Source organism: Copadichromis virginalis, linkage group LG4, assembly GCF_057382275.1.
Source record: "Copadichromis virginalis isolate Kocher_CV1m ecotype Utaka linkage group LG4, C_Virginalis_male_GT1.1, whole genome shotgun sequence".
NCBI classification, from domain to species: domain Eukaryota; kingdom Metazoa; phylum Chordata; class Actinopteri; order Cichliformes; family Cichlidae; genus Copadichromis; species Copadichromis virginalis.
Window position 1 is genome coordinate 29,299,875 of NC_140621.1, and position 27,047 is coordinate 29,326,921.

Sequence of the window (27,047 nt, forward strand, 5' to 3'; positions counted from 1 at the left end):
ACATAAAATTGAAAGCTCAGATTATTATTTATACATTTTTATTAGCACTATTTTGCGGTCAAAAACACTGAATATGTGTATAATTTATTTAAAATGTAGATATCGGCCTTATTACTTTTTTAAAAAATTATTGTTTTTAGATTCCAAAGACAGTACATTGTCCAATAACTGAGTTCCGTCATGTGCAGTGTTGGGGAAACCTGTAGTCAGCTGAGAATGAAGAAGTAACTTGGGTAAGTGACGAAACGTTTCTCCCATTGGAAACGCTACGTCCAGATGAACAGAATCAACCTTTTGGGATTTGCTTACCTGGATGATTAAGCAAACATTAAGACATTACATTATAGAAGTACAACTCGACGTCCTGTATGACACGCTCGGACCTCATTTTGGGAACCATATCAACACCGTCACACACTCTCAGTGTTGACTCTGCTCCATTCATTTCACTCTCCTCTGACTGAAAGGCAGACGGAGCTCTAGCGGTCAGACTCGCCACCACCAGCTCTGCATCCTCCGTCCTCGGAGTCAAACAGTCGGGCCGTGAGTTGCTCCGACGTTACTTTGTTTCTCCACATTTGGGTGTTTTTGCAGCTTGTGCTGGCGTGTGCGGCTTCGAGCATGCAAAGCAAGCGCAGTTACCGAAACAAGGAATCGGGGGCAACATGGACAAATCGGCAACTTATACTTTACAAATGCACTTTATATTTATTCATCTTTAGTCTGGAACTGAAGAAGAGCGTAACGGGTGAGCATAAAACAGCTCTTGCTTGATTTCATTCATGTAAAGTCGAGAAAAAGCAGGAAGGTAGTAACCATATTGTGCATGCATTTGTTTTGGTAAAGACTTCCACGCGGAAAATACATTAAAAGCTTCGCATTGTGGCTTTAGTGCTTTGGTATGCCACGAACCAAAAAGGCCAAGCAGTGAGTGGAACCAGATGTGGAGAAAAACTGGGGGAGGAGGAAAGAGGCTACAGGCTTAGTGTCTGTATAGTGATTCTTATTTATGCGTAAAGTTCATCAGAAAACACAAAGAAAGGCACCTTTTTGAGAGGCCTGTTTGATCTATTTTGGTAACGGATGGGAATCTTTAGACTGCTTTGTAAAATCGACTTGGAGAGACGCTTCATTTGGCACCCTGCGGGCAGATGTGACCTTTGCATCCTGTTACAGGCTGCAATTAACACATTCAGTCCGGCCCTACATAACTGTTAGGTCTGCACATCACCTAAAAACCCACATATTCTCCAAAGATTAGAAAAGAGGTAGATAACATCATTGTTTGCTTTTAAACGCCTGGCTTTAAATCAGATTTGCTTAATTTCTCTCAATTTCATGCTTGTCATCTAGAAGTTTGTCAGACTTACTAGGCTTAACCTGTCAGTGACTATTTTGCTTCATTTTGTATGAATGATTAAATACTGTGTACAAGCAGCTACCACAAAGAAATTCAATAAGTTAGGCAATGCATTCTGACCAATCTTCATTTAATATTTTCCATGTGATTAAATTGCTTCTTATGCTGTTTAACACTTTGAAGTTTGAGGATGTCAGTCTGCACACCAATCCATGACAAAATGTGAAATAGGCCTGAAAAAGCCTTTTGTGTGTGCGTTTGTGTTTTTCTTTTCCCTTTGAATTTGTGATCAATATAGTTCAATATGCAGTATATTTTGTGTTGAGGAACACAAAAGAACTTCAGAACATGAGTCAGTATATTGAAGGTCGTGGTTAGTTCATGAACTGGATTATGCCATATAAATATCCTTTTTTGTTAGTTTTGAACTGACTTGCACCTCTCTGCCATTGTCAAGGTTTTTTAGACCAAATGGATGAGATGTGAAAAGATTATGATAGTTTACTGATTTTAAAAGATGACATGCTGCCTCCTGATGTCCTGCTTTGTGGGTGATTTTGCAATTCATAGCCACCGGATTTACCCCCAAAATATCTTTGGTCTAAAATAGGCCAGCATTTTGTAATTGTTTTAAATCTTTCATTGGATGTTGTTTGATTTTTAGTAGATGCTCAAACAAATGATGGGTTTAAAAGGGATTAAGATATGTTTGGGTTTTGTTTTGTTTTTTGTTTGTTTTTGTTCTTTTTATATAAGTGGCAGAAAATAGCATGGCATGCCATTTCAGAATAAGTTTCACATCCATTTTCAGTATTGATGTAACATCCTCCAGCGCTAAGCTCTCACGCCAAGCTTCCATTAAATTTATTTTAAAAATGTTTTATACAAGTCTCACAGTTAACAGCAGAAATAGAGCCGGCTTGTTTCTCACTTGATTTAACAGCTAAACCTACACTGTGATAAACTGTTATCACCATTACAAGTGTGGGAGTGATGGAAAGTTTCAATGGGGTGCACTTATTCTCACTCTGGGTTCTAAATTTGATCTGCACTTTCCCAGAGGTTCCTGTTCGCTCTGTTTCAGAGTGTGGCTGCAAAATGCAAATAGACTCTTTTCTCCAAACCCCTTCTCCTCAGATGAGGTAAAAGCCCATCCACAGTCAGGGTTGCTTCAAACGCCAGACCACCATAAAACGCCAATGAAGCAAAAGCAGCCAGCTGGAATTTCCTGTCTGTTTGTTGGTTGTCATTTTATCACACTGACCAGTTAAAGATCTGCTTTTTTTGTTTTATCTCATACATCTGTCAAAATAAGGTTATTTGGGGAAAAGACTTTGACTCATACAGTGATTTAGATCTTAGAGATAACTTTAAAAATACAAATGACGGGGAAATGAACAATCCACCTGGTTTTAATTGTCAGGCAGAAACAATCATTCACATTCAAAATAGTGTAATGTTGAGAAATTTGTTGAACAATGTTTTGAGCCAAGACTTGCTACTGACTTGTTGCCCGTATCTCTAAGTATTATTCTCCAGTCTGTTCCAACAGATGACTGCATTCAAGAATCTGAGGTTCTGGGAATATCTGGCTTTCCTGGCATTTGTTGCTAGTTGTTCTTGGCCATGTGTTTCAGCCTGTGTCTTCGGTAGGAAACCATTTTCGGCTTTGAAAAAGGGGGTGACAGGGCAAAGAAAAGGATGAGATCACAGCAGGAGAGTTGTTGTGGCTTAGCTTTCACAGGGCTCAATGACTTAAAGTTAATCTGGAATTCTGCACTCTCTCTGATTGCCCGGGAGTTTTTCTCACATCAAACATTCAGTCGTGTCGCCTCCAGGCTGGAATTAAAACTGCGAGTCTGCTTCTTGATGTCTGGAACTTCAGCTTCAGGTTGTCTAATGGTTCAAAAGCTTATGAGAGGAGAGTCTCATCCTGTCACTGTATTAATGTTAACCATATATTCACACACTGAAATTCATTCAGTGCAGTGTAATCCAGATGTTGACTGGCACGGTACTGTGTGAAACTCTTCCCACGGGCACTCTTCTGCTTAAAGCACTTCATTATTATTAATATTATTATTATTATTATTATTATTATCATTATTATTATCATTATTATTATTATTATTATTATTATTATTATTATTATTATTATATAACTCCTATTGTTAAAGGCTCAGAATAGCATCAAAGTGATTTACTTCAGTTTATCCCTCAGCCTGTTAACAAGTCAGCACTGTGTAACTTGAGCTACTCAAGTGTTCACACAACTTTTTATTTACAGTGAGACATGTAACTAAATCCTGAAAAAGACTGGAGCATAACCTCTTTGAGGCACACATCACTCTGTAATTGGAAAGCAGGAATGATTTACCGTTTAGACCTGAGAACAAGTCAATGATAGAACATTTTATATGAGCTGGAAAGAATTCTTAGTGAGTCATTTTTAAGCAAAAATCCCTGCATTTTACTGGTTTTACTCCAGAAATGTCTCTGTTTGGTAGATTTCTAACTTCTAGGCAAAGCAGCACAGTTAAAAAAACAGAATCAGAAGATTAAATAAGTTAGAAGCTGCTAATTATAAAATTAAATGCTTTGGTTTGTGGCTGAAGGAAATACCGAAGAGACAGAAGACACTGGTCACAGAAAAGTCAGAAGTATATTTACGTTTGCCAGGCAGTGCAATAATAGAGTGAGTAGAAATACAGACACATGGAAAGATAGTTTTGCCTCAGAAGCATTCAGAATGTTTTTTTTTTTAACTTGGACGATGAAGTATAAGCTCCCACTTGCTTTTACCCTGAAAAGAAGTAAAAGCAAATGGCTTTTGTGCCCCATTCAGGCAAATTACTCCCTCTGATCTAATTCTTCTCATGATTAGAAAAGTGAGCTTGTAGTAAATAAGCCTATTGTCTCGCTGTTGCTGTATGAGTGGTTGCTATAACTTAAGAGCAGGTTGGCCTCATATCTGATGACATTGTACTTCAAACTGAACTGCTCTGCCACTGAGCTTTGGCCATTTTTTTTGCAATCAGAGCGTATATTGCTTTTGAGAAACACAGCCACAGAGGCTGAGAGCCTGTAGAAGGGCGTGTTGACTCCTTCAGATTATAGGGATGTGTTTTTTATGGCACTCATTATGAGTCTTCATTGTTTCGCCATCCATAAAATCAGAACGGGAGGTTTGTAGTGTTTTAGCTGAGCAATGGTTTGTCTAAGGTATCTATATAGAAAGAAAAATCTGAACCCTTGACCCCTTGACAGTGAATTAGTGATGACTTTTGACTTGAACTATTCTGAGTTGTCCCAATAAGGATTATTTTTCAGATAGTCCCTGTAATTGATTTGAGTTCCGTAAACTCTGAGAATCAATAGATGAATGGATTCATTATTAGTGGTAGGACATGGTGGCCCGACACCTTTCTTTGACACTTCATGTTGCCATTACCACAGTGCCCAGGGATTTTTCCATTTCTTACCCTTCTTCCTGGTCTCTTTCAGGAGCCTGCTGAGTAGGAATGCTGAGGGTCTCGCTTTTGTCCCTCAATCGCTAAACCCAGAACCACAGAGAACATATTTCTGTTTATTTTGGAAATATTTGTTCTGAAATACTTTTAATTTTAGGTCAGTTTTATGCTTCTGACTTGCCTGTTTTTGTCTGTTTTTTGCCTTCACCACGACACACAGCAGTGCCTTGACTGTCCTGATTTCTTGGTTTGTTCTAAAAAAGAAAAGAAAAGAAAAGGCAGACTTAAAATAAACCACAAACATTTTCTGAAACAGGGTGCTGGGTTTTGTTACAGAAAATCTTTGTCATTGAAGCTTGCATCCAACCACACAGGATGTGTTCTTTTTTAAATAGCTTTAGTTTTATGGTAATGTTTTATTTTACTTGGGGTAATGGTAATATGTGAATACTGTAAGGCTCTGTGCAGCAACACCAGTCTGCAGGCATCTGCAGCTTCTCAGAGAATCATTATAAAAGGGCCATAATACCAATATAGACATCAGAGCTGAGAAATCTGAACAATATGAGAACTCCATGTTAAAGCGTGGGAATGGCGTAAATTCTTGAAACCTGAAGGATGGAGAAATGATTCAACCTCTATCACTAGCCTTGAATTAAAGACATTCACAGCCATTTTTTAACAGTTTATAGCAGGTCATTTTTGCAATTCCCCCCTGCCTAAGACTCTAATATAACTTTTATGAAGGATTTTAGGGTCACTTTAGGATTATTAGCAAATTAATTCCACTGCAGTGTGTCACACTTGGACATCAGAGTCCACAACTTCCACTAGTTCTACACTAGATATTGATCCTGCCTCTGACCTCTGCTGCTCCAGCAGTTGCTAACAAGATATTGTTTTTATCAAAAGCTAGATTGAGTGCTAATGTTGTTTCTATCTCTCTCTTTGCGCAGCGCCTGCCAAGTCTGATGATTTTGCTTTCTACCTTGAGGGCCAGGGCAAGTGCCTGGGGGTGCAGGATCGCTCCCTTGCCCTGTCAGCCGCTTGTGAGGAACCCAACCAGCGCTGGAAATGGGTGACTCGGAGGCGGCTGTTCAATTTGGGCTCCTCCTTGTGCCTGGGTGTGATCGCTAATAACAGCAGCTTGAAGTTGGATAAATTTCCTTTAGGAGTATACACCTGTGATCGTGAACCCCCCAAAGTACGCTGGAGCTGGAACTGTGGCCAAGTGCTGGACAACTTCAACAGCTATCCTCTATCAGATCTACCCTGGAATCTGACAGTAGGCCGTTCCAAATGGACTCTACATGGTGGGCTGCAAGATCTGTGCTCCAAAACAAATCAGGGTAGGTGTAATTGTTATCAGTTCAAATTTGCAGTATTTATCTAATTGGTAGATAGTCTTTATCTGTGTTTGTGCCAATACATCTGTCACTCTGAAATAACTTTGTTTTTAAAACTAGCATTCCGATAAGCAAAAATTTAAATAGAATTAATGAAAGATTAAAAAACAATTGAAAACACACACGAGCCAGTTCTTTTGAATTAATTAGTCATATAATGTTTTCTGATTTTTATAAAAGCCACAAATAGTTAATTAATTTAACACGCATATACTAATTAATTTCTAGTTGGTTGAGCCTCTTTTGCCTAAATGACCTAAAGCAAATGATTCCAGTAGCTCAGTTCTGTGAAATAATCAGGAGGAATTCTAAATCATTCATCCTTCAGCTCAACTTAAGAATGCCTGGTGGGAACTGTTCTCCTCGGGTTATTCTACTGTATTTTTGTATTGGATTATGTGCTGAGGAGCTCCTCCAGAAGACAGTTTCTTTGTGTTTTTATGAGTATTTTTTGTTGTTATTCTGATTTTTAGGGTATTTATCCTCCTGCATTACACAACTTCTCCTGAGTTTCGGCAGTCTCCAGAAATGTTGTTAAAATGCTATGAAAATAATGAAACCCTTGGTGAAAATCAAAAATTCTTAATTGTAAGTCTTCTTATATCTGATATGTTCATTTCAGAGTGTTTTTAAAGTAGCTCTAATATTCATGTTATAAGCCAATGCATGCCATATATTTACTCCAAACTGCAGTAAGCTGTTAACGTTCAAATAATTTATTCCTTTTGCACAGTAACAATAAAATGGTTTATTATCTAATAAGATTGTTCAAAGGCAGCTTAGATCAAGATTTAGTTTGGGGGTTCACAAATGTTGAAGACTGAGTGATGTTTTAGGAATCCAGCATGATTAAGAGACACACTGAGAAAAACATACTCACACTAAAGAGTGTGTTTATGATGTGTCTGTGCCAAGAATGCTGTATTATGTTGGTATTCTGTGTTAGTATTAGTCTACTTTGATTGCTGGAAATGAAGAGTATAAATTGAAGAGGAATGCACAGTTGGCACCCTTCTGCACGGCTGCGTCATAGCATGACATAAGCTGTGGATGAATTAAATGTTGCAAAGGCGCATTCTTTCCTACGGCCTTTGCAAAATCCCATAAAATGTTACAAAGGGCTGCAACTGCAACAGGCAGCACTTTGAGAAACCCTTAAAATCACAAGTTCGCTTCTTCTTGCTCTCGCATAGAGATGAATATATATTTCAAAATCATGTAAGCTTCACAAAAATACAATATGAAATCAGAGATATTATCCTTTAAAAATGTAGATTGGATTGAATGTTTGTAATTATAGACTCACCTGTATGACTACATAACATCATATGAGGTCATTGTATGATCACACTGAGTGAGGTCATCATTCTCTGCGTGTTTTCTGCGTCTGTGTGGCAGATAGACTTACTGCTGTGGATGCCACAGCTGTATCCGATCAAATGGATTTTAAAACATGTTGCTTTTAGGGAATGCTAGAGGACTGGCTGCCAGCCGGAAATCCAAGGAAAAACATTGTGTGTTGTGTGTGTAAACTCCGGTAAACACACACAAGTTGTTCTTGACCTAAAGTATATTTGTATTTCGTATATTTAGTTTTCTATCTAGATTAAATCTGACCATTGTGGTTGGTACCCAAGCCCCATTTCCACTTTAAGTTCCATTCTTACCATTATCAAATGTCACAGTTGTTCTTTGACAAAATTTTACAGCTAGAGTCGGTCAGCCATATAAATCTGTAGTTAACATGCTGTGCTCAGCTGCAGTTAACACAAAAAAGAAAAGTCGCCCTTTTATATTTTTCTCCCCTTTTCTTGTTTTGTGGCATGCAAACTGGGAGGATTGACATTTTTAACTTTCAAGTGGCAATCTTTACAACTTCCTTTATGAAGTCTGCTTGCGCATGGAGAGGAATGCCTCTGATATTAGTCAGCCGAGCATCGGCTCCTCTGCAGCCAAAGAGCCGGTCAATGCTAAAGGCAGAGAAGAAAGTCAGGGAGGGAGCTTCAGAAATCTTTCCTCTCTCATTTAACATGTCTGCCTCACTTTCCATTGGCGTGACTTGTTTTGGTAGCACCGCAGATCCAGCCTCTCCCTCTCACACTCCCTCGCTTTCACCCTGTTTTTCACACTGTACTATACTTGTGGAATGTGGAGACTAAAATGGCGAGTTTAGGATGAAAAAAAAAGTAGAAATCAGACATAATTTCTTGTTAATGTATAATTTACGATTTTGCTTTGGAATATAATTAGTTGGGGCTAATCGTTTCTAATATCATAGGAATTTCTGAACTCTTTTTGCTTGATGTTCATGATAAAAGACACTTGGCTTTCTGGAAACCCCGCCTGTTTACTCTTCCTTCCGCTGACCACTATTTGACTTTACTGTAAGCTCATCCTCTGTTTTTTACCCTGAGTTTGATTATAAAAGCTGCTGAGAAAACATATAAAGTATTTGAGTTCAGAAAAGTTCACAAGCATAGCTCCAGAAGAAAACAAACACAGACTTTCTCTGCTGCTCCATGCAGGATTTTAAAGTCTCTCTTGTGTTTACTCTGCAGAGATCTATACAATTCAGGGGAACTCTAATGGTCGCCCCTGCTACCTGCCCTTCCTTTATGATGGCCAGTGGTTCCACACTTGTACCAGCACTGGCCGTGAAGATGGCCATCTTTGGTGTGCCACCACCTATGACTATGGCAAAGACGAGCTTTGGGGATTCTGTCCTGTCAAGAGTAAGTTATAGTCTTATATGTTGATGTTACAAGATACTGTAGTCTTACATTTATATTTCTCAGTCCTCAACATTAAAGTGATTCTTTCACTTTCCTCTAATTTTTTTGTTAATTTCTTTGCCCTGTCAGGTAATGGCTGTGAAACTTTCTGGGATACTGACCCGGTCACAGACAGCTGTTACCAGTTTAACTTCCAGGCAACCCTATCATGGAGCGAGGCTCGGATCAGTTGCCGGCAGCAGGGGGCAGACCTGCTAAGCATCACCAAGCTGCATGAGCAGACCTACATTAATGGTAATCTGCAGAGGTTCACTGCTGTTTGAAATATGCTTTATTCTTGATTCTTTAATGCAATTATATAAAGTGAAACCCTATCTTTACAGTTCTATGCCATTACATTTTTATGCTGTGATTCACAACATAACAATTGATCACAGTGGAAAAGTAAAATCTATTAGAATTTGGGTTTTCTGGGAGATTCTGGGTGTTTCTTGCACTTCTGTTAGATGTGCTTTCACCTTCTCAACTCCACAATCAGTGACTATAAAAACCTTACAGTTCTGGTGACATGTGATAGATTGGCCACTTGTCCAGGGTGTACCCCATTTTTCGCCCAGGGACAGCTAGGATTGGTTCCAACCCAACTGAGACATTTTACTGGATATGTTGATGGATGGATGGATGGATGGAAGGATGACCATAAAAATAAAAGCAATATGCAGATGTGCCTGGTGTGATCCCACTGGACTCAGTACCTCAGGCTGTGTAACATATTGGCAAACAGAATATTTGGTTTGCAGATTCACTCTGCCAACAGGAATATTGAATTTTGGGGGTGATGTGACTGTCCTGCCAATATTAGGCTACACTTAGACTGTTGTTACATAACTATTGTGTAATCTGCCTGGTGCAGTGGTGATTGTTAAAGTCACAGCTAATCTGACAGAGTTGAGTAACTTTTTACTTTCACATAGCAAAACCATTTTCATTTATCTTTTTACTTATTTTAAGAAGATGTTGTTGTTGTTTAGGTTTACTCACTGGTTACAGTGCTGCTTTGTGGATTGGCCTCAATGACCTGGACATCAGTGGAGGCTGGCAGTGGGCCGACTCCTCACCACTCAAGTATCTCAACTGGGAGCAAGGTTGGCCTGTAAAAACAGTTCAAGCTTTTCTGTCTTTTTAAAGCTTGAAGTGTCTGTGATCTTTCTTTTTTTGAATGTTTATTTCCTGCAGATGGCTGAGAAAAAATGCATGCTTGTTTTTAGTTCAGTTCTCAGTTCAAACACCTGCTTGGCAGCTCTCTGGTGCAACCACAGTATTTGAGCCTGAGAGTATTTTGGGATTGACACCCTGGAAATCAGTGATTTTCTGAAGAGTTTGTCTCTCTTACTCATCTTCAGAACAGCCAAATCACGCTGAAGAGAAGAACTGTGCTGTAATAAGAACTGAGTCATCAGGTCGTTGGCAAAACCGCGATTGTTCAGTTGCTCTTCCGTATGTCTGCAAGAAAAGACCCAACGCCACCCTTGACCCCTTCACCACTGGTTCGTTTTTTTATGTTTCTTAATGCAAACAGTAATACCACACTGAAAAAGTCCAACTTTGATGGGTTTTATCTCTCTGGTTACACAGATTCGTGGGCAGATGATGAGAAATATGAGTGTGATGTGGGCTGGCAGGCCTTCCAGGCTGGTTGCTATAAGCTTACTTCAGAGAAAACTGACTGGAATACAGCTCAGAAAACGTGCCAGAAAATGGAGGCCAACCTGGTTAGCATCCACACTCTACCTGAGCTGGAGTTCATCATACGTGACCTGAAGAAAGGTGTGTTTGTTAGTGGGGTTTTTTTGTTGTTGTTGTTTTTTATAGTACTGTACTATTTCCTTTCAAAGTCAAAAATGAATCAAAGTTAATGTTTTTCTTGATGTTACCACACTTTTGTTCATCAAATGTTTCTCAAATAGGTTTCAGCTTTAACTGGACATCTATGTAATGCAGATTCCTAGTGCCTCTGCAGCAGACTTCCTACAAATAACCAAGTTGAGGGAATAAAACCTTTGTTTTCAGGCATAATGTAGACACAGGATTTTTGCCCAATAAGGAGAGTTTACATAACTGATGTTAAAGCCCAGTAGATTCACAAAAAAATCCTCAAAATTTAACCGAAATGTCTGAAATTTTATGTTTTGTTTTAAACACATGGGAGAGAACATGCTGGTATTTTAGCAGTGATTATGGTGTGAATTTTAAAAGAGAATTTCATTTTAAAAGCTTGATTATTTACTCTAATATACCATGTTAAAAATAAAGTAAATAGATAGAAAACAAATACTGTTTTACAATTTCCCTGCTGTGAATCCAGTGAATCTTTAAAATGTCTTATATGATGAAAAACTTTAAAATTCTGCTTATAATGCAGTTATATATTAATATCATTGGATATAATAATTTACTCAGCAAAATTGATCAGTTTTAGACAAATTTAGAGAGGCAAGGCTGAGATGGTTTGGACATGTGCAGAGTCGATATGTTGAGCAGAGGATGCTGAATAATGCTGCACACAGGAGGAAAACACGAAGACAGCAGAGAAGGTTCATGAGTGCAGTGAAGGTGGACATCCAGAGGGTTGGTGTAACAGAACAGAGTGCTAGGAATAGTGTGAGTTGGAGGCAGATCCCTGTGGTGACCCCTAATGGGAGCAGCGAAAAGAAGATCAAGTTAGTGTTTTTTGTTTTACTGCCATGTGCTGAAAACTTTTAAGTTTGGAGCTATTAAAAAGAAAGCAGTTGAAGCCTTTATGAAACAGTCATGTTGCTGCAGAACAGTAATCCTCTTTTAAGACATTCTGCACATCATAAATCTGCATCACAGTTTTGAACGTTAACAAATGTGGCAGTGGTGATACAGCATACACTGCTGAAACCAGTACTGTTAGATTTCATTGCTTGAAAAGTTCTAAAATTGTCCTTAACTTGATTTTAAAAAGATTGCAGCAACCCTCTATATGCCTCCAATCTTCATGATTAAATAAAGAGGAAACCAGACAGTTCTCTCCTTCCTTCTCACATTCTTTCCTGAGCTTGAAAACAGCACACAAAGTGTGGAATCATATTTTTAGTCATGAAACCGCTCCAACGAATTACCAGACCTAATGGAAAATGTCACAGTTGGAACTTAAGCCTATTTCTTTTGTCCATAATCATCTTTTTAACCCAACAGTCTGTTTTTTGTTTTAGACACTGAGCAATTGTGGGTAGGGCTCCATGACACTGACATGCAAATGGACTTCCAATGGACTGATCACACTCCTGTTATCTTCACCTACTGGCATCCCTTTGAACCCAATAACTTCCGCAACACCCAGGAAGATTGCGTCTCCATGTGGGGACCTGTGAGTGATCCCTTCTGCACCCTCACATTAACCAGGGGGCCATAAGAATGCCACAGTAACAGACCCTGACTATCAGCCAGACTCCGTTTGTATATATTTACCAGCTGTTTTCTCTCTTTCTGTTTGTGTCTTGCCAATGATGTGCAGGAGGGCCGCTGGGATGACAGCCCTTGTAATCTGACCCTGCCCTCCATCTGCAAAAAACCAGGAACAAAGAGTGATGGGAAGCCACAGCACCAACAGTGTAAAAAGGTATAACTCCTTTCTTCTCTCTATACTTAATTTTCTCCTTGACATTTACTGTTTATGCTTTAGATTACTGGTAATTGTTTCATTCCTACTGTAGACACAGACTTTTTTCTTTCTATATTTCCCTCTCTTTTACCATAAATAATGTATTCAGAGCTATTCAGCATAGAATTCTAGCTGTTGACAGGATAATTATTATTCTGAATATTTCACCCATTCCTTCACCTTTGGCCTCTTTTGCATGTGCTCCGCTCAATCTCTCACTCTTCAACTCCACTCCACTGCCCCCAGACTGTAACTGGAATATAAATCATAATTTAACTTGGAAAGTAACAAGGTGCACCACAGAGACTGAGTCCTGCGCACATAAACTATTCTCTCGGACAAAAAAAACTCTAAATAAATTAAAATAATTGTGTTTCTTTGTTTCAACATGTGTGTACAGCAAATACAAAAAAAAGATGTGGCATCTGTGCATCTGTCCCTGATTATACAGCTCATACTTCTCTCCACACAAGACTTTACACCACTTGTACCTGACCATCGCTGGAAGCATTCACTGTGCACGTACTACATTTACGGGCCTTTTGATTAATGTTTCACACAGCGGATCACTGTAGCGAGAAGAGAAATTACAGCTCATATCTGTGCATCTTTATGCCCTTCAGCAGTGTTTTCAGCTATATATTTTTCCCAAGTACTGATTTATGATGTAAATGATCTCAAGTTGAGGGTCGTGTTGCTTCTCAGCTGTTACATTCAGCAAAGCTCTGCATATGGACGGACCATTTGTTTGGTGTAATGAATCCTTGCCTCCCTGTCCCTGGGGACCGAGGCATCATGGGTGGTAATGTGACAGGGGTCATTTGGCATGGCCTGTGCTGCAGGGTCTTGCAGCCGTGCGGTTTGTCTCGAGCAGATGAGCTCACTTCACGCAACATGTGAAACAACAATGACAGAAAGCCCACTGACTGCTTCAGCAATATTGTGCTGCTTGATCCTGAAGCCATTTACCCCATCTAGTGCTGGGTTCATTTTTCAGAAAATGTAATGGATACTGCTGTGCTGTTGTTTCACCTACTCACTGAAGCCGTAACTTTCTGTGATAGCTGTTGTTTTTCTGCTTTTTTGGCTTCTAGTTGTACTATTTTAATTATCTGGATAATTCACTTGCTTCAAGACAGTGACTTTAATAACTTAAAGAAGTCCAGTCACCTTCCTTTCCAGCTCCTAAGACTACAATGACCTGTTTGACTGAGAACCCACACAGACACTTGCTTCATGTGTAAATAATCAGGGAGGAAATACATCAGATTTGATGCCACAGGCAGGATGGGTAATACAACTGGAACTGCTTATGGTCCTTCAACCAGGCTGTGTTGAAAGGAGGTCCTAAAATAATTGAAAACTGAACTTGGTGTTTCCCCACTTCCCCACATGTCCTTCCTGCACTCAAAAAATCTGTTGTTGGATGAACACAATTTAATCATGGCACCTTTTTCCACGTGATTTAACCAAGTACTATAACAGATTTCTGACCATGTCAAAGCAACACATTTGGGATTTGGTGGTTTAATGTAATCAGATTATGTTGGATCAACGTAGTATACTTGCATTGACTTGAAGTATGTAGAGTGAAATTTGTTTTAATTCATTCTACACAGGTTAAAAACTTTAGGAAAATGCAATGAAATCTTGTTGTTTGAACAACTACTATGTTAATCAAGGCAATTACTGCTAGTCATGCTTAATGAACCAATATGGGGGTTGATGATTTCATAGAGACAAACAACAATTTGCACATTCATTCGTAATTTAGAATCACCAATTAACCCAACTCTAATTACACACTGCAAACCAGCCAGATTGTGGATTTGAACCCAGGTCCTTCTTGCTGTGAGGCAACACCACTAACCATCATGCCAAAAACTAGGAGAGCTATGATTACAAGGCTTGATGAAGAATTTTCTGTATGTTTTTGTCATTGACAGGTTAAACCACAATAAATAGCGATAGCATACACATGGTGTGGGTGTAGTTGTCTGCCTCTTAAAACTCCAGCGTTTTTCCTGCAGTTTGACATCTAATGTGATCTTGTGAACTTCATGAGTCCAGGCAACTAACCACTCTTACTAGATTGTATCATGTCATCTCAACAAGAACAAATTAAGTTGCTGAATTTCATGCAGATGCTACATGATTTAATTACGTTCGCCATAGAAAAATGAAATTATTTAGTTCAAATTACAAGCTTGAATCTTGTACATGTAACAACCACCCAATTTCATTTTTTGAGTGTGTATGGAATTACAGCAAACTGCAAAATGAAAAGGTGTCTTTACAATGTGATCCCAGACACTTTTTCATGTCACATAGCTCCCTCAGGCCTGTGAGATGGACTTAAGAACCGACCTCTGATGGCCAAGTGTGTCTGAGCTCACATTTGATCTGGATTGTTTCAACTCAGTACATTCATAGTTAGCTAACTGCCTCAACAATAGTGCTTATTATTTCAGTCATCTGTGTCTTTCACCTTTAGAGAGCCACCGTTCCTCATACTAATATACTCAAACTAACAGATTTTCCTGCAAGCCATACATTAGCAAGCTAAAAATATTACCCCCCCCCCCCCCAAAAGCTTCCCTCAGCTGCTTTAAAAAAGCTTCGGCTTGTTTTTCAGCTGTCAAGCCCACATCATTATTGTTTTAACTTACTTTCACTGCTACCATAGTGCTTTTTTCTAGAAAGAAAAATGCTCGGAAAAGCAACTTCATGCTAGCTTCTCAGTATAAAAGACACACATTAAGGAACTTGTTAAAGAAATGAAGGGAAGGCAAGTTATAGTTGTTGTTGGGGTTTTTTTCTTAGCTATATATGTGCTTTGTTACAGCATCAAAGGGACTTATCCCAATGTGCTCCATTGTTTGTGTCCATGTTTTGTGTGAGTAAGTGTGCTGGGAATAGTGTACTTCCATCTACAGAACATCAGCATACCATTTGTTGTCAAATGATGGATGGCATATGGGTGATTGTTTATGCTTCTATATAATTTACATATAAAAACACTGCAGACTAGCAGAAATAAATCATTTATGTAGCGTTCTGGAAATTTAACATCAGTCAGCACGGGTTGTTTAATGTTTTGAATGCAACACAAGCAAAGGGTGGTTAGCAAAGGGTTTTGGGGAGGTGTAAGTTTCAGGAAATAATGCTTCTCAAGCAGCTGAAACCTTTGGGGTTTCTGCCTAGATGGCAAATGTGGTTGTGCAAAAGGCCTAGGGTTGGGTTTATTCACACAGTGCTGTATATAACCTGTCTCTCTCTATTGTTCTCATGCAAAATCTCACCCCTTCTACATGTTGGCTGCACTCTGTGTCTGTACATGACCACAGCTACAGTACATGAGGTGGCAGGAGGGACTGAGTCCAGGAAAAGGTTTTTTTTTCTTTCTGCAAATGGAAAATTATCAGCTTTCTGTTTTTACATACACTAATTTGTGTTTTGTGAAAAATATCATTCAAATGCTTTGCATGGAAACATACTATATGCTGTATTTTTCCTACAAAAAAGTACAGCGTGGTGGGTCTTGCATGATTTTACATAGTTCGTCTAACTCTTTCTGGTGAAACACAATGAATTTAAACTGCATAACTCAGTGGTCATGATTCTGAGAGAAAACATTTTCCAAAAATAAGTATGATTGTCTCCGTGTGTGCTTTGATGCACTTTGACGTTCACACTTTAAACTAGAAAATTTGAAGAGTTGCCCAACCTTTGTAGATGCTTGCTTTCTTTGACTGGTATATTTATTTTGTAAGGCTTTGGTTTTTTTGGTTTTATAAGTCTCCACATCCTGTTAAATTCCTCTCCTTTCTTCTTAGGGCTGGAAGTGGCACAGTCCTGCTTGTTACTGGGTGGGAGAAGAAATGCTCACCTTTGATGGAGCCAGAAAGTTCTGCGAGGACCAAGGAGCCACACTTATTACTATCACTAACAGGTAAATACTGCACTGACAGGGAAGCGATTTTACCCTGCACCGATTAAAAGTCAGTCCTAGTTCCCTAAAACACCTCGTCGCTTTTAAAGGTTTGAGCAAGCCTTCGCCAGCAGCCTGGTGTTCGGGCGCTCTGGAGATTCCTTTTGGATTGGTCTTCGTAACAAGGGAAATCACGGTGCTTTCCAGTGGATTACCAATGATGAAGTGTCCTACACCCACTGGAATCGAGACCAGCCAGGTGGGTCACACTTCAGATTTAAATTAGCAGAATGGCATGTACAGTATGACCTGATATTGTACTGCTGGTAACTGTACTGTTGTTACAACAATTGCAGAGCAACTTTAAATCAGTTATTATTGATATACTGTAAACCACTGACGATTTTAAACAATCTTCAAAAAAAATCCTTTAGCACCATACATCCACTGAACAAGTTTTTGCCAGTAAATAAGTGCTGAGTTTTTCTTCTCTGATAATATACAAGTAAATATAATATAATGGAATCCATCTGCTAGCTGGGGCTCTTTCTGCGGGGAGTTTCCATGGATTATTTTGTATTTGCTTGGGTTATCTCCAAGTGCTCCGGCTTCCTCCAACAGTCCAAAGACATGCATGCAAGGTTAATTGGTTATTCTACAGTTACAGTACGTGTGACCGTTAGCATGAAAGGTTGTCTGTCTCTCCGTGATAGCATTGCTACAGACTGTCCAGGATGTGCTTGCCTTTGATAGTTGGGATAGGGCTGTATTATCACTAAGCTACTTACATTAGCCAATTAGTTTAAGGATTTAACTGATTAATTATCTCTGCTTTATTTTTTTCATATATTTGCTATATTATTTTTAAATTGTTATATTGGGGGGGGGGGTCTTGTTTTGTTATAATAATAAGAATAAAATACAGCTGTGTTCAGAAATTTACATACACTCCTCACAGTCATGAATGTTATGCCAATTTGGGCCTTTTTATGTTTTTGTTTTTTGTTTTTTTACAATTCTTTTTCCAGGTGATTGAAAAAACAAGAATTGGTTGTACAGTTTGGTTTTATTTTTATTTGTGTCCAATTCTTGTTTTTTAAGGTAATTAAATACGTATGCTGTACAATCATTCCACCCTGGAGTTTTTGTATGGAGAATTACCTGTTTGATTGACTACAATTAACAGAAAAGAGAAAACAAAATGAAAAGAGGAACATGCAAAAGTTTCTTGTTTTCTTTTTTGTTGCTAGCTGCATTATGCTTACATAATAGCAGGTCATTTACAATAGCCCCTAAAATAAAAGTAGGTTAGTGAAGTCTCTTAATCAAAATGAATTCTGTTTCAGAGCCAATTTGTGATTTAATGTGCAAAGAAGAAAACAGATTGGTCCCAGGTGTTTTATTCTTTTGCCAAAATACAGATTTAGAACAACATTTAGAGGCATTTACTTCTTAGGCAGTCTTGATTAACAGACAATCTGCGTGTTTTGGAAAATAATCAGCAGCAGTTGCAATTAGCCTGAAGGGTGCTTTTGTGCTACTTTTAATTTAATGTTTTAAAATTGGACTACTTCTTGGGAAACTTTTAACAACCATCAGAGCAGCAGAGAAGGAAATTCTGTCAGTAAAATATTGACCATTGTGGAGTTTAGATCTACAATGGAAACAGTTTCTAAATCAAACAGATGCACACTTGTCACTAATGGATGTAAAGATGTAAACTGTCTGAACTTTACTCAGTTTAAAACAGATGCTTGTGCTCTTTGACGCGTTCTCTGCACTTTTCCTTTGCACAGTATATGCCTGCACCATAGTTCTGCCTGACATTTCTTCCTGATTAAAAGAGAGCTTGAAATTTCTATGTGCAGCATTCTATCACTTCCCATCAGCAAATATGTCATCCTTATGGATGAACCATAAGGGAGGTGAGTAATAGAGCAACAAGTTATTTTAATGCGTGTTGTCTGTACTGAGAAAGGTTAAATACAAGATTCAACAGCCATAATTGCCCAATGAGTAATGCATAATCACATTTTCCCCTTTAGATCATTTCCACACATTTCCACAGTGCAGCCTCTTTTCCTCTCCACTCACCTACGTATCGCCCCTGTATCTATTTCAGCCAACATTAGTAGCGGCTGTGTTTCTATGGCGACGGACACAGAAGCAGGTCTGTGGGATGTGAGGGAGTGTGCATCATCAAAGGCCAAATTCATCTGCCGTCAGAACCAGAACACGTCTGTGAGCCCCGAGCTCCCCGTCCCTCAGCCCACCCCGAGCCTCAGCGGGTCCTGTCCCAGCGACTGGAAGAGCAACAGCAACCTACGCTACTGTTACAAGGTTCAAAATTAAAGTGTTATTAGAAAAGAAAAGAAAATAATTATACTTCTTTTATAACAAAGTGGTGTGGTGCTCAGACTTGTGCAGGTATGGAGTTAGTTATATCTTGGTGCCAGATGGCATCTATGGGTGGCATCTGCCAATGACTGGTGAATTTTTTGCAGCAGACCCTCCCATTGGTTCTAAATTGGGTTGCACAATTTTGTGTTGCCATGCTGGCACCAGGTTTTCTTTTCTTTTTCTTTTGCGTTTCAGTAGAAAGAAATGAATTTTTACTTATGGAAATTTTAATCTGCCACTTGTAACAGAAATAATTCTTTCAGCAATCAACAAGATTTGAAGAACAGAATTAATTAAACTGAATGACATCTTCATCATCTCTGTTCAGGTGTTTCATTTCTCCCAGCTGGAACAGAAGTTAACTTGGATGCGGGCTCATAATTTCTGCAGGAAACATGGAGCCAACCTGCTGAGTATCAGTGGCCCTGAGGAGGAGCAGTTTGTTTTGCAGATCCTACATGAGGCTTTTGGGTGTGTGTGGATTGTTGTTTAGATGATATGCCACATTGACAATGGCATGGATAGTGGTGGTGAGGCTGATGGCGATGATGTGTCCCCACAGGGAGTCAGAGGAACATGAGCAGCACTGGTTCTGGATTGGACTGAATCGCAGGAACCCCATGGACAATGGAAGCTGGAAGTGGAGTGATGGACTAGCTGTGAGTCATGATAACAAGCAGCCTACATGTCGAGTGATGAAAAATACTTCAAATGCAATCTGTTTAATCCTTGCTTGTGTCTCAGTTAACATACCAGAACTTTGGTCGGTACTACTACAACATACGGCAGTGTGCTGCGGCAGACTTGGGTAGTATGACTTGGCTGGCCATGCACTGTGACTCTGAGTTAGACTGGATCTGCAAGATCCCTAGAGGTAAAACAGCCGTGGACTTTAAGCATAAATCGTGTGTTGGATCAATACATATTGTCAAAACATATACTTGTTGGTCGTCACAACTTTTGTCTTGTATTTTTAGGTAGTGTTGAGAAGGTACCAGAAATCACTGAAGGTCTGTCTTATTTTCATAGCTTTCTTTTTATCACCTTTGTTTTTATTTTAAAACCTTCCTTCTACATGTCAACGTTTGTTGATGTTTTTTAATTTCCTGGCTCCATTCAGGCACCAGTTCACCTGAATGGATTGGCTTCCGGGAGGCTGAGTATAAGTTTTTTGACCACCGTAGCACCTGGGACCAAGCCCAGAGGATTTGCTCCTGGTTTGATTCCTCATTGGCCTCGGTTCACTCAGCAGAGGAGCAGACATTCCTGGCCAACACTTTACGCAAGGTATGGTGCTCGTCATCATTTACAGGAACTAATTTAGTCCAAAAATTGAAATTAATTGCCATTGTCTTGGCAAGCAAGTAAAGTCCAGCTTCATCATTACAGAATCTAACCATTACACTATATATAACTACAGTTATTTATATAATTAGACATTTACAGTGATACTGTGGTATAAATCTGTAGTACTCTTTTTTTTCTATAAACAGACCTCTTATGCCTAGACACACTTTTTCACAGTTTGTGTCCCACCTTCAGATGTCTAAGGTGGAAGGTGACCTCTGGTGGCTGGGACTTCACACCTATGAAAATGACGGCCGCTTCCGATGGTCTGATCACTCGGTGTTAAATTATGTGGCCTGGGCCCTTGGCAGGCCGCTCCCAATCAGCAGAGATCGGAAATGCATCTGCATGTCAGCCAACAAAGGTAAGAGCAGCTGGAAAGAGATATAGTGAGAAGCTCATTTAAATCCAGAGTATTTCCATTAGCGTGTCTTTCTCAAACCCAAACAGAGGACTGGGCTGATCAAAAGTGCCACTCTGACCTGCCTTACATCTGTAAGAGAGTGAATGTCACAGGGACCGCTCCTCCAACTCCACCATCCCCTCATCCACCATCAGGGTGTCGTGATGGATGGTCTTCCTTTCAGCATAAGGTAGAGCTAAAAGTGTAACAGCATAACGCATTATGGTCATTTGTACGAATGATGACTCAAATGAATTTTGCATGCAGCCAGTAAAGTACAAGAACTACAATAACAACAGAGCACATGCTGTATTTCAGGCATCCTTATGCAACTTGACTACAGTAAAACAGCGATATTGTCTGCTTGTGTAGTGTTTCAGAGTATTTGATCAGTCAAACCGAGTCACATGGTCCGCAGCCAAGCTCAACTGTGAGAGTCAGGGAGGTGTCCTGGCAGTGATATCCAATCATTTGCAGCAAGGTAATTAAAGGAGAATACAAATGGCATACAGTCAAAACCTGGGGGTGGACGAGGTGTGTCATCAGACTGTCGTGCAACTTATTCTCTTCCTCACAGCTTTTGTCACCACTTTGCTGAAGAACGCCAGCGCTGAACTTTGGGTGGGTTTGACTTCAGACTCTAAAGCAAATTTCAAATGGGCCAAAGCTGGCCTGCTCAGCTACACAAATTGGGCACCTGGCGAGCCTCTCGACAACAGCGGACCACACCAGAACAAGACGCCGGTACTCACATTACTTTTTATGTCATGGCTTTGTCATCAGTCTGTTCCTCTTCTAAATATTTCACTGTCACCCTTCAGGGAAACTGTGTGGTGATGTATCATGAAAACTTGCAGAAGAAAACAGGCATGTGGGCTTCTCGAGCATGTGAGATGGAAAGTCATGGCTTCATCTGTCAAAGACAACAAGGTCTGATAATCACTTATTACTATGACAGTGTAATTAAGAAGTGCTATAATAAGAATTACATATGTTAGTTAACTATCATATCTGACTTCAGAACAAGGTCTCCCTCCGGCTCCGGCCCTCATTCCTGCCTCCCTGTCTAAGCCCGTGGAGCTGGGGGGAGTGACGTATCGAGTAGTGAAAAAACGCCTGGATTGGACTGGTGCTCTGCACCTCTGTGAATCTTTGAATGGGACTCTTGCCAGGGTGAAGGATCCGTTCCAGCAAGGTTACCTCACACTGCTTATAAACAGCTTGCACCAGCCAGCCTGGATTGGGCTTTACAACTATGGAGTAAGCCGATTATAATTAAAAATACAAATATCAGTTGAAAAGCTTTTTATCAGTGTGAGAGAAACTGCAGTGAAATAATTTTTTATTTTCTGGTTCAGGGAAGGAGCTTTACCTGGCTGAATAATGAAGATGTCACATATTCAAACTGGAATGATGGAGAGCCTAGTCTGATGGCTGGATGTGGTCACATGACCACCACAGGGCAATGGACTGTGACTCCCTGTGATTCGAGACTAGATGCTGCTATCTGTCAAATGAGTGGTATGTGTGTATCAACAACCAAATATAAGACTGCATTAAAAAAGAATGCTAATAACAATTTAGTAGGACTGAATATTCTTTGACAACATTTTGACTTACATTCAAATGGTTTGTTTTTGCCAGATGAGCCTGTGATTCATCAGTGGATCTACCCTGGCATGTGCCCCCAGTCTCTGGGAGAGTGGGCTTGGGTCCCTTTCAGAAACCACTGTTACGCCTTCAATTTGCAGCTGCTTAGACTGCAGGATGATGCACATAGATCCTGCAAAAAAAGTATGGAAGCATCTCAGAAACCACACGTCTCCACTAGCTTTATTGTACAGCTTGTACAGCTTATAACACTAAATTGAAAACCAATTAAATACAAAAGCCCTGTCCTTGTCCACGGCAAACATGATTGACAAAATACATCAATAATACTAAATTTAGCAACGTTGTCATTCAGCCTGGGGCAGAACTGTTCTGTCTCCCTAGTAATCAATTCAGTTTGGTTCCATCTCTGTTTCTTTCTTTTTTGTCTCTTCTAGTCGGAGCAGAACTTCTCTCTATCATGGATGAGACAGAGAATGGATTTGTATGGGAGCACATCCAGAGTTATGCAGAACAGGCACATGGAGCTTGGCTGGGTGTCAGCGTGAAAGGTCCAACATTATTGCCTCAGCCTGTCTCTTCTATGTCGCTCTATAGCAGCAGATTTAAAATCCATGCTGACAGACTTGTGGAAGGGAAATGCTTGCAGTTTATCTTTTGTGATTCAGTTTATTTAGTATAATTACTAAATGCAAGCGAGTCTCCTTATTCCAGAAAAGTTCATTTACTATCTTATTATTAGAGTAATTTGATAATTTATATGAAGTGCTACAAAACATATTTGGTGAGATGGTGAGAAGATCGAATTTTTAAGCAGAGTGTGTTTTTCTTTTATGCAAAACTAGAGACAAAGTCCTTGAAAACTGCACTCTGAATATGTTTATGCTCATGCTCCTACCACAGGTAGAGGTCTAGTGTGGTCTGAGGGCACAGAGATGCTGTATACCAACTGGGAGGGACATGATGTCGTTTCTTCTGTGCTCTCCATCAACTCCTGCTTCTGGATCCAGAGCAACACTGGTCGGTGGAAGCCGGGCTCCTGTAGAAATCGCACACACGGAGTCATCTGCAAACGGCCTCGCAGTAAGCACAAAGAAGTTAATTGAACTGTCATGTTAAGCAGCATTTGCCAGTCATTATTATGTTTCTTAGTAATTTGCTAAGGGAAATGCCTAAATTATGATGCAGATTCTTAGCACACTACTGACTGTTCAATATTCCATCCGCAGGTGCTGAAATCTTAACTTCAGACGGTAAGTTTTGTTCACAACTGCTAAGTTATTCAGCTCATTTGAAGCCAGAATTGTGTGCGCTTATCCAGATTTCCATCTCTCCTTCTCAATCTCTACCCAGTAGATAGTCACCGCCTGCCCACGCTGATTGTTGTTATGGTAGCGGGCCTGGTGCTTGTGGTGCTGATTGTTGGCGTGATCTACTTCTACCGACACCGAACTGTTGGATCGCGGGGCTCTTATGAAGGGGCCCGCTACAGCCGCACCAACTCCAACAGTGCAGAACAGGCCGAGAAGAATATCTTGGTGTCTGACATGGAGTTGAATGAGCAGCCAGAGTAGCCCGAGCCGCCCTGGACTGACGGACCAACCCGGGACTGAACCCGACCTGACACAGTAGAGGCTGATTTCAAAGTGCTGAATACACGTTGTGGCATGTATCTGTTTTTGCTGCCACTTTTGAAACCAAAAAAACCGAGAAAAAAACAAAACAATAAAAGATTTTTAAAGTGCTGAAAGGCTGTGTGGAGCGCAGCAGATGTTTATTTTTTTAAATTGAAACCCTGTCTTCAAAATCCCGTTTTGCCAAAATCTAACAGTTTAAGTGATTTTTCCCTTCACAAATCAGATACCTCCATCTGCACAGCTCTTTCCTAAAAAGAATTCAAGAAGGCCATAATGGATCAGATGGGAATAATTTGTCCCAGCTGGAAATATTCACCATAAAACCAGTTTTATGCAAAAACTCTTTGCTGCCTTCCCTGGTGCCAAAGTCAGGTTTTTTCTCACATTGTATATTTTCTTCCTATTTTGATTGACAAAAGAAAATTGCACAGCTACGGATCAGTTTCAACAACATTTTTCTGTCATCTGAATATCTGCAGTCTTGTTCGGGATCAAAGTCATTTTTCTGATTTGCTTTTTGGTTTTTTTTCTTTCATTTTTTTGCCACGTCAGTATTAACCTGAACTTGAACTTGTTTTTTGTTGGTTCTTGTGTAAATGTGTCTTTCCCACTGACTTTTCAGTATCTGTGCAGCTGCAGAGAAGTGTAACTCATAATGCATGTGTGGTTTTGTGAGCCTGCCTCCCTCCTCTTTCCTGATGTGACACGTCGGCACCAGCTGTCAGGCGAGCAGAGGAGGAGGAAGAAGTCTAAATGTGAATGTGTGGAAGGTGAAAGGGACCAGTGACCTCAAACCGTCTGAGGGCATACACTATAATTGTGCACATAAGTAGAAGTTTGTATTGAAAGCTGGTCTTTAAATAGACTGCATTGTCTTTTTGTTGGTATAGCAGGTCTGAAGGTTGTCATCAAATGATCAGACTTTGAGCTTCCATGACTTTATGATCTACATTTCCGCACTTTCTTCCATTGTCTTGATCTGATTCGGTCTTACTTGTTGCCACTTGCCTTTAGTCATTCTCCTTAAGGCTCAGTAACTGCTCCCAACTTGTTTGTTTTGGCTTCTCACGCTGCCATCTGGAGCTGATTCAGCATTTTTAAGGGCAGCAGTTTCTTTGTATGCAAAGCAGTTGTAATTTGATATTTTCCTGATTAATCATTTTAATGACCCTTTATTCACTTTTCCCATTCTATGTTATATCTGTCTGTCTCTTCTCTTTTTGTCTTTTTAATGATGCTGGTTTGACTTATATAAAACCCTTAAAAGACATTTGGACGCATACCCCCCTTTTATGGAATGCTGGCCACTTAAACGTCGAATTCTCCTGCAACAGAAAACATCGTTCATGTGAATGACACAGTTGCAAATATGAGAGCCAAAAAAAAATGTCTAAAAACCAAATTCAGTCGTTTTAAGTTTTCACATTTGCCTCATCAAATATTTTCCTTGCCTTTTGAGTGCATTTCTGTCTTCCTGTTTAGAGGAATGCTTTGGAGCCATTTCAGTCTGAGGCTTTTGGTGTTTCACTGAAGCTGTTATGGAAAAAAAAAAAGAAAAAGAAAAAAAATCACAGCCCTTTTTGCTCTGTGAGTCGGACTAAGATTGAGGGGGAAGGGAGAAGGATAGGGAGTAAGTAGAAGTGTGTGTTTTAGTGTGTGCGCAGTCTCCAGCTGTGGAATGTTGAGTCGGCAAGAAGAGCTCAGTGGCACGTCTGGAACCAATCAGCAAAGGAGGGCTTTGGGACATGAAGGTCAGAAAAAAAACGGAAAAAAAAATAAGTAAAGAAAAGGGGGAAAGGAGGAGGAGTGTAAGGAGGAGCTAGAGATGAAGGTAGAGAAAAAGGAATGTTAAAGGTGCAGGGGTTTAGTCCGGGCGTGCTCTGTCCTCTGCTGGTGGATTGCTGTAAAGGTTTGCCTTTATGCGCAGTAGATGTGAACCTACTGAGGTGATGATGTAAAAGTGAGATAAGCATCGGTGTGATCCCCAGTGTGTGTGATGCAGGTTGGCTCATGTCCCTGTGAAGATACCTGAAGCACCTGATAATTTGTAAGTTTTTGTGTCATTTTTATATGAAATGAATAAAAGTCTATGTTCTGAAAACTTTTGTTTTCACGTGAATTATCATTAATTCCAAAACAAACTCTTTTGTGACTGTGGGAACCAGTTATCTGTCAAGGCCAAGTGCTGACTTAGTCCCACTCTTTTGCAGCGAGCAGGGAGGTGGATTCAACCATCAATGTGGAAAATGTGGGCTGCAGTGTTGATGTTTTTCACAAGAGGGCACACCTCACCTGCTGTATGAGACCTCTGCTGCTGAATGTTGTTATCTGACTCCCACACTTGTCTGTAACTGGTTATTGTGTGTTTCTGACATAACTACTTCTTACACTTTCCTCATTCTTTTAATAGATCAGCTGTTCTGTGCGACTTAGGTGTTTATGTCTGATATGCTGCTGCTACTGCTGGGAATTACTACATTCAGTTTAATTGTGTCTAGTCCAATTAGAGATTGAAAATTATTCTGGAAAAACCAGACTTTATTAGGAACACCTGTTCAAAAAATTTTTTTTAAGTCATTAGCCAATAGCACGATTCAGTTACTCAACTCAGTGCATTTAAGCACATAAGCATAATGAAGGCAATCTGCTGAAGTTCAGTCTCAGCATCAGATTGAAAAACAAAGGTGACTGATGTGAGTTTAATGATGCCAGAGGAAAATGGCCATACTATTTATAGCTGATAGGAAGGCAACAGTAACTCAAAATAACCTAGTTTACACCTAAACTATGCAGAAGAGCATCTCTGAATGCACAGTAAGTGGAACCTTGAAGCAGATGAGCAGCAACAGCAGAAGACTACAACCGGTTCCACTTCTGTCACAGGAAACTGAGGCTACATTTCACACAGGCTCACCAAAATTGGACAATAGAAGGTAGGTCAGAATTTGGCAATAATGTAAGCATACAGTGGTACAATGGATGTTTTCTTGGCACACTTTATGGTCCTTAGTACCAAATGAGAATCATTTAAATGCCACATCCTACCTGAGTACTGTTGCTGA

General features: G+C 39.8%; 1 protein-coding gene across 2 annotated transcripts; it reads left to right on the forward strand.

Moving 5' to 3' along the window:
• Positions 1-444: 444 nt before the first annotated feature.
• mrc2 (mannose receptor, C-type 2) lies at positions 445-26,086 on the forward strand. Of its 2 annotated transcripts, none has more exons than XM_085454774.1 (29): positions 445-748; positions 5,787-6,179; positions 8,795-8,968; positions 9,098-9,262; positions 10,000-10,113; positions 10,372-10,515; positions 10,604-10,795; positions 12,208-12,362; positions 12,510-12,614; positions 16,493-16,608; positions 16,698-16,846; positions 18,710-18,927; positions 19,316-19,458; positions 19,550-19,646; positions 19,732-19,861; positions 19,965-19,997; positions 20,108-20,274; positions 20,530-20,698; positions 20,785-20,927; positions 21,110-21,218; positions 21,315-21,481; positions 21,559-21,667; positions 21,759-21,997; positions 22,096-22,258; positions 22,382-22,531; positions 22,786-22,899; positions 23,252-23,431; positions 23,578-23,601; positions 23,702-26,086. In XM_085454774.1, the coding sequence occupies exons 1-29, from the start codon at positions 622-624 to the stop codon at positions 23,920-23,922; spliced, it is 4,410 nt and encodes a 1,469-aa protein (XP_085310900.1). In that variant the 5' UTR covers positions 445-621; the 3' UTR covers positions 23,923-26,086. The 2 variants fall into 2 exon arrangements, with proteins under 2 accessions (XP_085310900.1, XP_085310901.1); XM_085454775.1 differs by having other exon boundaries at positions 23,705-26,086.
• Positions 26,087-27,047: the final 961 nt, after the last annotated feature.